This window comes from Pan paniscus, chromosome 5 (genome assembly GCF_029289425.2).
Source record: "Pan paniscus chromosome 5, NHGRI_mPanPan1-v2.0_pri, whole genome shotgun sequence".
Taxonomy (NCBI): Eukaryota; Metazoa; Chordata; class Mammalia; order Primates; family Hominidae; genus Pan; species Pan paniscus.
Window position 1 is genome coordinate 145,909,926 of NC_073254.2, and position 12,450 is coordinate 145,922,375.

At 38.7% G+C, this 12,450-nt stretch overlaps 1 protein-coding gene across 9 annotated transcripts in view; it reads left to right on the plus strand.

Annotated features, from left to right (window-relative positions):
- The window catches only part of NCOA7 (nuclear receptor coactivator 7), a 146,958-nt gene extending 135,356 nt beyond the window's left edge, over nt 1-11,602 (plus strand). For all 9 annotated transcript variants that reach the window (XM_034962810.4, XM_034962808.3, XM_063605449.1 and 6 more), the window contains 5 exons: nt 1,440-1,565; nt 3,180-3,332; nt 8,155-8,250; nt 8,666-8,739; nt 9,132-11,602. In XM_034962810.4, the coding sequence (XP_034818701.1) occupies nt 1,440-1,565; nt 3,180-3,332; nt 8,155-8,250; nt 8,666-8,739; nt 9,132-9,267 (585 nt within the window). In that variant the 3' untranslated portion in view covers nt 9,268-11,602. The remainder of the gene's footprint in view (nt 1-1,439; nt 1,566-3,179; nt 3,333-8,154; nt 8,251-8,665; nt 8,740-9,131) is intronic.
- The last annotated feature ends 848 nt before the right edge of the window (nt 11,603-12,450 follow it).

Sequence of the window (12,450 nt, forward strand, 5' to 3'; positions counted from 1 at the left end):
GTCGTTCTAATTAGAAAGGATTGTGCTGACATTTCTACCAGCAGGTGTTTTATTCATTGCGGAGAGGGTTATGGTGTGGTTGCCTCTTCTCATTGGAGCCAGAAATCCATATTTGGTTTTTTTTCATTCCACAGCCTCATTTTATACTTGTGATAAATACAGAGTTTGCTGAAAACAGAGTGTTTTATTTCATTCATTTAAAATGCTTGGTTTGTGATTCTTGATAGTGTTTTCACTACAGAAACACTCCCCCAGAAAATGGTAAAATTAGTAAGCTTAATTTTCTTACTTGTAAATCTGGCTCAGACGCCAGCGGGTACTTTGTATCTGTCATTGTGCATTTTGGAAATTGAGTAGTGCACTACTGCCTGACAACTTGCACTGGATTTAACTTAAATGTTTTTCTCTATAATATAAAATCATTAATACTAGTACATTTTGGTGAATTAGTTGTCTAATATAATCCTTCACTTGATCTTATACAAAAGGCCAAGAAGCCGAATATACACTCTTCAATCTGAAAATAATCCAGTGATTTATCCATAATTTAAGAAGGGCCAAAAATGGATTTTAGAGTAAAATGAACTTTGGTAATTCATAAGCATAGCTAGAGTTAAATAATAAATGTTTTGTACAATATGATGTTTCTAGGTTTAGAAGGGGAGACTATTTTTATCATCTCTGAACAGTACATAAATAATTGTAACCTAGTTGTAATTTAGACTAAAGCTTCACACTTCTTTGTACTCATGCTCCTGGTAGCTGTTATCATTCGTTATTTCTAACAGAAGTGGTTTCTATGTGCACAACCTTAAGAGAAAACATCAGGAACCTGATTAAAAACTATCCTTATCACCGCAAGCTCCCTATTTATAGAAGACTTACCTACTGAATGATCTCCGATTAGTCCTTTAACAATTCAGATCCTAAATCTAAAGGCTAAAAGAGAATCATTTAGGGCATTTCAAAGGTAGAAAGCTATACTTCTGGTGTTATATACTATTCTCAGTGACCAAGCAATCAGCAGCTATACTAAAACTGGAAAACTCGTGACTTTATTTATTTATTTATTTTATTTTTATATAGAGATAGGGGTCCCATCATGTTGCTCAGGCTGGTCTCAAACTCCTGGGCTCAAGCCATCTTCCTCCTGCCTTGGCCTCCCAAAGTGCTGGGCATGCAGGCATGAGCCACCACGTCTAGCCTTGTGACTTGTGACTTTAATTTATACATATTAACTGCCTCGACTGTACTGTCTTTAATTGTGCATTTGTTCTGAAACTGAAAAATTAGCCATTTCCCCAAAGTCCTGTTCAGTTGATTTCCTGCTGCCAAAGCGTCACCTTTTCAAGCAGCGGTGTCCCTAGAGTGATTTTTTAAATTAGCAGTTAGAAGAAAAGCCAATAAGTTATTTTTCTTGGCTTGTTTTCTCATTTCAGATCATCACTGTTGAAGAGGCAAAGCGCAGGAAGAGCACATGCAGCTACTATGAAGACGAGGACGAAGAGGTGCTGCCTGTCCTACGGCCCCACAGCGCGCTCCTGGAGAATATGCACATCGAGCAGGTGGGCTCGCCCTGGCCACCAAGGGTGGGGGTTCCTAGGCTTTAAGAAATATTTCCCTTGGCCAGGTACAGTGGCTCATGCCTGTAATCCTCACACTTTGGGAGGCCAAGGCAGGCGGATCACTTGAGGTCAGGAGTTTGAGACCAGACTGGACAACATGGCAAAACCCCATCTCTACTAAAAATACAAAAATTGGCTGGGCGTGATGGCACATGCCTCTAATCCCAGCTACTCAGGAGGCTGAGACAGGAGAATCGCTTGAGCCTGGGAGGTGGAGGTTGCAGTGAGCCAAGATCGCACCACTGCATTCCAGCCTGCGCAACAGAGTGAGACTCTGTCTCAAAAAAAAAAAAAAATTCCCATCCCTGAATGCATTTGCCCTTCTCACTTGGGCTGAAGGATGAGGCTTGTGAGGAAGGAGGAACACCAGCAGCCCACTAAGGCCAGTGCCCCCTGCTCTGCCTCTGAAAAGTCACATTCCCTGCTGCCTTCTTGGTAGTATGAGGAGTTGGTCAGACACTAACATCCTTCTCTCAAACCTGAAGGAAAAGCCATTTCTAATCTTAAAAAAATAAAAATTTTAAGCATCCTACCATAGTCCTAATATGCTTTAAAAAGGATCCAAATTTATCCTTGTAATTATTGCAGAGTTCCCATAGCTTTGATGTATAGGGCTCAATAAAAGTAATACAGCAAAGGCACTCTACTTGCTTTATGAAAAATACCTACCTACAGGACAGTTTTTCCTTTTTCTATGATTTTCTTTGTGTATTTTACAGTTTCTGAATGTTTACTTGAAATTCATGAAATATTATAATGCACTTATGTTTGAACTGTAGTAAGGAATCCCTGGCGTTTCCCTCATCAGTCAGCTTAGAGACATGAATTTTAGAGACCTTAAATAATCATTAAGTTCAGCTCCCTAGTTTACTGAGGAACCAGTAAAGACCCAAGAAAGCCAAGAAGCTTGACCAAGTAATTATAGAGTGTGGGATTCACACTGACACTGAAACTGATTTTAAGCACTCTGAAGACTCAGCACTTCATGGCCTCCTTTGGTAATATTCTTGAAGAGATATACATTATTGGTTATTTATGGCCAAGTTTAAATATTGATGCAGGTAAAAGATATAGGTGCAATAAGAACAGATGACACCTGACTTCTAACACTAAACGTCCCTGTTTTTTTGCCCTCACTTCTGTGCAAAGCTGCAGCTCTCAGTAGCAGTTTTGAGCCTCTGAGTGTTTAGAAAGAAAAATTGGGAAAATATGAACTGTTTGGTAAAAGCCAGGTTGAAGTGGAAAGGAAGGGCACTTGATCTGTGTCTTCAAATATCCAGCTTGATCTGTGTCTTCAAATATATAGCAGGATAGGGACTCCATAGTCATGTCCCTGAATGGGAAAACACCTCCTGGCCAGTATCCTTGCCAAGGTAAACACTGTCAAATGATCATTTTCTTGGTTTAGAATAGCAAATATTTGCCAGAATAAGGAGGGGCACTATGTGAGTGTATGATACTGAGTTTGAATAACAGGCATTTGTTTTGTGCCACATGTTCGTGAGCAATTTGTGTGTGAACCTTCTGTTTACATCTCTTCCTTTGGCTTTGTAGCTGGCCCGACGCCTTCCTGCAAGGGTGCAAGGGTATCCATGGAGACTGGCCTATAGCACGTTAGAGCACGGGACCAGCTTAAAGACGCTCTACCGGAAATCGGCATCACTAGATAGTCCTGTCCTATTGGTCATCAAAGATATGGATAATCAGGTGAGGCCTGTCCCTCTCATAAAGAATATTTTTTAATAATTTTTCAAAATTCCCAACAGTAGAGAGACTAGTACCATATACTTCCATCACCCAGATTCCACAGTTAACAGGATTTTGCCTTCTGTGTCTTTTATCTTTGTTTTTTCTCTGCTGAAATATTTTGAAGTAAATCCCAATCATTATGGCATTTCACCCCTACATATTTCAGGATCATCTCCAAAATGAAAATGGATCATACTTCCAAATACAGTCACATTCTAAGGAGCTTTTTTCTATCACCATGAAGTGGAAAAGTATAATGATATCCCACAGCCTAAAAACTGGAAAGTTGGGGTAGAGTGAGATCTGGATTTGGAAACAGTTGCAGAAATAAGTTCCAGTGCCATACCAGCGCCTTTCCCAGGTAGCCAAAGTAGTGCCCACAAACCTTGCCTGCATTTTGGATGTGGTGGAGAGTCAGTCAAGGCCATAGTGTGTTGTGCCTGAGGGGCCCAATTGTTAAGAAACCACAGAGAATGCACTGTACCATTCTTGATTGTACTTTTGCCTGTGTTACAGTTGGTCTTTCTTGGAGGAACTAGTGAAAACTAGTTATTACCCCTTGTCCCTGCACTGTTATCTCTTCCCATAAGTCAGCTCAGAATGGGAGTGGAATCTGTCCAGGTTTTTTTCGGTCACTTTCCTGTCAGTCTCTTGCATCACGAAAGGAAGACATCATTCACATCTGCTCATTGCTCATTTCAGTTTGACCTGTGTTCTGTTAGAAATTCCTCTAAGATTTTAAGATGCAGCATTGAGCAGATTAGAAAATCAATGACAGAGGTCATTGAAGCAGATTTTACTCAACATTTATTCATTCATTCATTCATTCATTTATTCATCCATTCAGCAAATATCTAATTAGGGCCTGTTAGATGCTAGGCACTATTAAGCATTGGGGAGCTTACTGTGAAGCACAAAATTTTTATACTGAGACATGTCCACGTTGTAATGAGCCATATACATGGGATCATTTTACAGGAAATAGAACTTTGCTGTCATGATTTGCCTTGGGAAAAATTAGGGAACAAATGGGGGTACCAAAGACACTGTCTTTCTTAGCAGTGATCTTTGTGACTTTATTGTAATATTATTGTAGCTTAAGAGTTGTGGGAATTAATTTAGCTATCATTGTTACTATTGTTATTTCCTGATTGCTGACATTTTGCTTAATAATGATCCAAGCTGAAAGGTGGGTAGAGTCAAGATAAAAAAATTAAAATAATGATAACAGTTGGTTTAAAAGAGACTTAGGAATTTAGTGAAATGTTTCAGAATTGGATGTTATATTTTGGATGAGGTATGGCTATATTATCTTAGAGCACACATACAGACTCTCACCTAAGTATAGATTATTTGTCCTATTTACTTACCAAAATATCACACTTGTTGAGGAATGTGATGGTTCACACAGAACAGGTATTGATGAAGCACAGTTTTACCAAGCTTCCTGTGCGATTTGTAAAGGAGGCCTACAACTGAAGGTTGCAGTCTTGTCACTGGGTGGAGTCTTGCTGAATCATGTACCCTGGAGGCACTTGTGTCATTTGAGGACAACCAGACACTAACTTTGCTTTCTGCACCCCATCTACCCCGAAGGGGAAACTGTGGCTTTGCTGTGTTTGAGAACATGATAGAACAACACCTGCAAATGTGTCTGAAAATGAATTATATGACATTCTAATATAAAAATATTATATATGTAGACTGGCAGCAATGAGGAGCTCTGCAGAATCAGTCCCCAGTGAAAGAACCATAGCTGGTAGAAATAACAAAAACAACAATCACTTAAAGTCTCTGGAAATTATTCTAAGCAAGTGAGGGAATATTTATTCAAGAAAATCTAATTAATCTCAGTTATAACAGTGGGACTCTGTGGCACTTGAGGCACAACTCTCTCCCTTCCCTAACCCCCCGCTGAGACTGACAGTGGTTCCACTCTGGGCATGTATGGCCAAGAAGATGGGGCACTCTCTTCCCACAGCTGCCAGTCAAGGGTTATGGTGTACCCTCTCTCACTGTGGGTCCCCTGTATTTCTTATCTCCCACCCAAGATCAGTGTTTCTGAGGCTAAAATCCAAGCAAGTGTGGCCTAGAGGTAGGGGGCTTTCTTCTTCTACCCACCCTCCACTCACAGAGCCATGCTCTACCGTAGGCATGGCAGGCTGAGAATACAGGGGTCTCTCCTGCTCTCGTTTCAGCTCACAGGGCAGAAGTTTTGCACCAGGTGAGGCAAGCCAAGACCAGAGGCTGCTGTCACTGTCTAGTCCCTAGCTTCAGAGCAGTGGGTTAGAGATTTTTTTCCCAGGGGAAGAGGCAGGCCACAGGACATAGAGTTCTAAAGCTCTACCCAAAGGAACTGACTTTGTTTAGACATACTTGGGGAAGTTCAAGCCAAAGGGCACTCTAGAAAACAATGAGAATTTTGGTGTTAAGAAGAAGGTTGTAGCCATGAAGGCAACAAATTAAACTGTAGACCATCTACTTTACCAGAGAGATCCAAGAAAAGAGACAGCTATGGAGAGCCTTTCTGGAGTCAGGGTAAACTTCATAGTCTGGCCAAAGAAACTATCCATGCAAAGGAACCTACATTTAATTGAATCAGACTGTGGAATAATTTTCACCACCAGGCATTGTTGACAACAATAGAACAATCATCAGGCAATTAATAGAGACTAATTACTAACTTCTAGTGAAGTATAGAAATGTTACTCCTGTTTTGCTCTATTACATCTTTTAACTTTTTGTGGTACTAATGTTATGCATGTTACATCTGTATATATTACAAATATAGCAATAGATTGTATGATTACTATGTTACATAATTTTATGTCTGCTAAGGAAGTTGAGAGAAGAAGAGCAAATGTACATTTATATGTTTTGTTATATGACTTTCCTTTTATCATTTCTGGGTTGCTCTTCATCTATTCCCTTGGATTCCTTTGTTCTGCTATTGCTAAATGTATTACATTTTTATATGGTATAGGCTGAACAACACTATTATATAAAAGTTGTTTTATACAATTTTTTAAAATACATTAATAGAAAAAAAGACATTTTCTCATAATCACAATGCAATAGATCTAACAAAATTAACAGTAATTCCCCAATATCATCCAGCCCTTAGTCTTTAAATGCATTTCCAGAATTGCTAAGAAAATTTTAGCTAAAAGGCCAGGTGTGGTGGCTCACACCTGTAATCCCAGCACTTTGGTAGGCCGAGGCAGGTGGATCACCTGAGGCCAGGAGTTCCAGACCAGCCTGACCAACATGGTGAAACCCGTCTCTACTAAAAATACAAAAATTAGCCAGACATAGTGGTGTGCACCTGTAATCCCAGCTACTCGGGAGGCTGAGGCAGGAGAATCACTTGAACCTAGGAGGTGGAGGTTGCAGAGGGGCTGAGATCATGCCATTGCACTCCAGCCTGGGCAACAGAGCAAGACTCCATCTCAAAAAAAAAAAAAGGGAGGGGGGTGGTGGAATTTTAGCTAAAAAAGAAAATATTTAAAGTTCTGTGGAGGGTGTGAAAGTAAAGATAACTTATTGACTAATCAGAGAGGGAACTCATTTTCTTCCACCTATTTGTCATATTTTAACCCCATGCTTTTAAAAATAGATGCCTATTTTGATTGTATTCTAGTTTTTTTTTGGAAGATTACCAGAAGAAGGGCAAAGGATTTTTTATGTTTTGTTACTGTGCTATATTTCTTTGTTCTTAGCAGCTCTAGGGAAAGGTTTGGTAGCAAGAAGTATGAAAAATACTGGTTAGAAAGAGTTTCTAGCCTTCTACCTAATACTTAGTGTTACAAGTATAGCCAGGAACTGAGTGTAAGTGGTGAAGAAGACAGCACACAGAGATTGTGATCTAATTGAAATAATTTTTGAAAAATGCTATGACATTTTCCAGATAACCTACATTTAAAGCAATGTTCCTCAAATGGGATTTGAAATAGAAAGAATGTCTGAATCACCTAGGGACATTTTCAGAATACATATGCTCACCCCTGCAAGTGCTGATCAGGATGTGAACAGAAGGATGAGATGCTGAGGCAGTGGGCATACACATTCTGAAAACACTACTCCTCATGTAGCTTGGCTCCCCTTCCATCCCCCGATAAGAAAAAGTACAAGAACCATTGATTTAAACACATCTAAGTTACCTTTCATGATATTCATGATCTAAATAACTCCATGATATTACGGGGTTATTTGTTTCTTAAAAGTCACTTTGAACTAAACTATAGTAAGTCATTTTTAAGGATATAATTTTAATTTAATAAGCATATTAATAACTCATTGTTACAAATCAAAAGAAAGGAAAGTTTATTTTCTGTGGGGAAATGCCCAGCCATGACTCCACTTATAAAATACATAAGAGATGTGACTGTGTTGTCCCAAGCACTCATTTCTGTGAGCAAGATGTATCTTCTTGTGGCTTAATGTTTCTGTTATGTTATGTATATTCAATAACAGAAATTTGTCTCCATAGTGAACTTTGGAAATCTTTTAAAATTGGAACAAATTGTTGGCCTTTGACAAACAAGTTGTCTGAGCTTTGTCAGATGAATTTTGCGTGCACCAGGAAGTCTGGCTACTTGGGTTCCAGTTAGAGCTGGGGATATTTGTTTATTCTTTTATTGGTGGTCTTTTTGAGTGCCAATTTAGTAATAATCTTTGCTGAAATAGATCTCAGAACATGATGTATCAAAAATACTCCAGAAAGCCTTGCTTTGGGGATTTAGGTTTGAATGTAGGTAACATTTCTGTTTTCTTTTGACAGATTTTTGGAGCATATGCAACTCATCCTTTCAAGTTCAGTGACCACTATTATGGCACAGGCGAAACTTTTCTCTACACATTCAGCCCTCATTTTAAGGTACCTAGATAGGAGAAATATCCAACTCCCATATGTCACAGTGTCCTCAGATGGGGAAGGGGATAGGCATTGGGGCAGCTAGCTGTCCTATAACTTCTCCTGAACTGACTCCGGGCTGGGTCAGCCCTTTATGACTGTAGCTCGCAAACTGCTTAGGGTCCCTGGCCTTCTGGGCTGCTCAGGCTGGGATCCAGAGAGTCGCAGGTCAGAGCCACCACGTGTCTGAAAGGTCTTCCTTCCTTCGTAACCCCTTGGGAGATCTCATCCTGGTGTGGGCCAGGTCTGGCAGTCAGGAACTTCTTCAGTCAATGGGGTGAGGTGGTTCCCTTTTACATATAGATACTATTTCATATTTCCTCATTGCTAATTCTCCAGATTAAAATGTCTGTTTTCTTTTTTGTGTTTCTTCCCCAAGGTCTTTAAGTGGAGTGGAGAAAATTCATACTTTATCAATGGAGACATAAGTTCTTTAGAACTTGGTGGTGGAGGGTAAGGTTTTTTTTGTTTTTGTTTTCTTATTGTTATTTTACCACCTGACCTGAGTGGGACGGTTTTGACCTACGTAGTTAAAACTTCGGTGTCAGGTTATTTTAGCTAGTCCATGTGCTTAGATGAATTAGGACAGAGGCCTAACACAGAATGGCCTAACTAAGAATCAAAGATAGAATATTTATGTGTCTAATGAGGGACTGTTACCACTTGTCTTTTAGGAAGACTGGTCATTTAAATGAAATAAAGGAAATGTATCCTGGTTTTATAAGCAGTTTAGAATTTTGCCTGTCAGTAGTATAAACGAAAGAAGATGGGGGCAAGAGAGAATAGTGTGCCATGTAAGATAGAAGTGTTTTTACCTTTTTTTTTTTTTTTTTAAACCTTTTCAGGGGACGATTTGGTTTATGGCTAGATGCTGATTTATACCACGGACGAAGCAACTCTTGCAGCACTTTCAATAATGATATTCTTTCCAAAAAGGAAGACTTCATAGTTCAGGATCTGGAGGTGTGGGCATTTGAGTGAAATTCAGACTGCCTTAAAATATAACATTAAAAAGACTGGGTTCGATCAGCCCTCCTAAAGCTGGCTGGAAAAAGAAGCTCCAGCCCAGGCTGCCTCATCCCACCCCAATGCTTCCTTTCTGCCATCATCTCAGAGCATGATCACATTGCAGAAAGATTCTGGAAGGTCCATGTAGAGGGCAGACATTGAAGAAAGAAACTTAAAATCCAGGTTGTTGAAAAGACTTTGTACTCCCACTTCCTTCAAATCCATACAGTGAGGAATCAGAGTGTTTATAGATATATGAGTTGTATGCAATTTTTATTTTTGGTAACTGTGAAAAATAAGATACTGTGGATATATACATGCCTTGTGTATTTATCAGCATAATTTTCATTACCAAAATGTACAGCTATTATTTGCCATGGAAAAGGTTAGTCTCGTTTAGAAAAATCGAAAGTGCACAGCACTTAAAGGGAATATATGAGGTTTTTTTTAAAAAAAAAAAAACTTTTATTTATTATTTGTAGTATATTGTCTGAAATGTGTCGGCAGTTTTTTTTCTTTTAATGTGTCAAATCTTGAAATATTAAATGTATACATTTTGTGCTATGTTTTGGGACCAAATCTGTTTGATTTATATAGTTTTATATTGAATTTTTTTTGCCCTGATTGTTTAGGGTGATAGGTCTTAAGCAGCATATATCTATATATCTGTATGTGGGTATATAGAGATATATGTGTGTATGTATATGTACATATACATATATATGAGTGTATAATTCTAAATTTCTAAAAACTCATTATGAATGTTCATCAATTTGACTATTATAGGCCAGCTTTCCATTTAGTCAATAAAAGGGTACATTTTTAGTTACTTACCTTGAACATATTCGTGTGAAAAAGAATACATCATTTCTCACAGTCTTAAGTTGATATTTATAGAAATGAATACCTTTGTGAACCTAGACTTAGAACAAATCCTGCTTTTGAAAAAAAATGTTTTGCTTCTTACAAAATCATTTGTGTTAATAACAAAAACTTTATTTTCGGAGTGTTCTTTGTATAACTTTTCCAAGCTTTTACATTAACGAGCAGGCCTCTGTCTTAAAAGGGACTCAGTATATTAATTTCTGCATTTTTTAAATCAAATGAAAAACGTCAAATTGGACCAATTGTCTTGGTTTCTAGATTCATTTATTTGAGAAAAAACAATACAAAGAAATGCATTCATATCAAAATTGGAATAGAAAGGAAAACCTATTTTTAAGATATCAACCTATTTTCACATCATAAAACATCTATTACATAAAATAAAGGGCCAGGCATAGTGGCTCTTGCCTGTAATCCCAGCACTTTGGGAGGCCGAGGCAGGTGGATCACTCAAGGTCACAAGTTTGAGACCAGTCTGGCCAACATGGTGAAACCCCGTCTCTACTAAAAGTACAAAAATTAGCCAACTATGTGGTGGGCACCTGTAATCCCACCTACTCGGGAGGCTGAGGCAGGAGAATTGCTTGAATCCGGGAGGCGGAGGTTGCAGTGAGCCAAGATCGTGCCACTGCACTCTATCCTGGGTAACAGCGAGACTCTGTCTTAAAAATAATAACAATAGTAATAATAATAAAGACTTACTTAACCAATATTATTGATTACCAGACTTTTATGAAAGCCAAAGACTGCTTGCTAGTAGGAAAAAATTTCAAATAATAGCCAAAGCTGAAAAATGGTCTGTCATAAATTATTTCCCTGGTAATTTTTGAAAGGAAAAATATATAACAAGTACTATTTACATATCTGCATTTTAAAAAAGCAATTCTTAGAATACTTCCTTTACATTATTCTCCTATTTTAGACATTTTGTGAAAGAGAACAAATTGTCCAGTGGCCTCCTGTCAGATCAACAATTATTATACTCCTTAATTCCATGCAAATTTAAATGAATGCTATAAAATTTTAAATCTGTAGCCTGGGTGTACGTTTCACTCAAGTTCTCCTCCTGAGAACTCTTGACTAACAGCATACTGGCAGTTTCACCTTAACCTGCTCGTTAAATAATGTGTTGGTGTGAGATATCAGGAATGTCTCATGATATCACGTTTACCATTTACACCATCTGCAACCATATGCTATTAATAAAATGGAAAAAAACAAAATGGTCATTTTGCATATACTTCACTCTGACCTAGTTTAGTCCATGATACTATAATTGTGAGAGCATATCCAGATGCTGTGTTCTCTATGTAAAACAGTATTGTCCATTCAGAAATGTGTGACCCTTCATTTATGGATATTGACTATATGTAATGCAGTGCTATCCCAATATTTTCAATAAAGGACTTTATGCATTCAGTGATTTTCTTTCCCAAAGATTCATTCATCAGGTATTTACTGGGTACCAGAGTGTTTATTTTTGTGAGAGGATGGTGAAATATCCAAGACTAAACAAGGTCCAGAGCTCATGTTTTCACTGCTGCCCTGGAAACTCCCTCTTCATTCCCTGTAGCCACCCTCCTAATTGTCTCATCAGTTCATGGAAACTGCTCTCATTATGGTTACCAGAGACAACTCTTGGCTGTATCTACCAGTCTCTTTTCTAATCTTTCTAGCTGTGCAATGAATGACGACCTCCTCCTCTTAACATCTGTCTTAACCTACTTCATAATTTCCATAAGGGACACTTTACTCTCTGATAAATTTTCTTTGGCATCCTGACACCTAGCCCCTAGATGTCGGGCTAGATGAAGACCCCAAGCAGTCTTCATTGCTTCATAATTCCTCAGTTCATAAGTCCATATCAAAGGACTTGGGTGGGAGGAGGCAACCAAATGTTTCTTCAGACTCTACTGAAAATGATTAGATGCATCCCCGTGCTACAAGCCACCAGAGACATCCTGCACTATTATAAGTATGTCTTCCCTTAATTTGATCTCCCTCTCCTTGATGCCTTTTAAAGTTTTAGAGACACATTGGTATGGTTTGGCTGTGTGTCCCCACCAACATCTCAACGGAATTGTAATCCCCACATGTTGAGGGAGGGACCTAGTGGGATGTGATTAGAACATGGGGGCGGTTTCCCCCATGCTGTTCTCATGATAGGGAGTTTTCATGAGATCTGTTTTAAAGTGTTTGGGAGTTCCACCCTCACCCTCTCTCCTGCTGCCATGTAAGATGTGCCTTGCTTCCCCTTTGCCTTCCGCCATG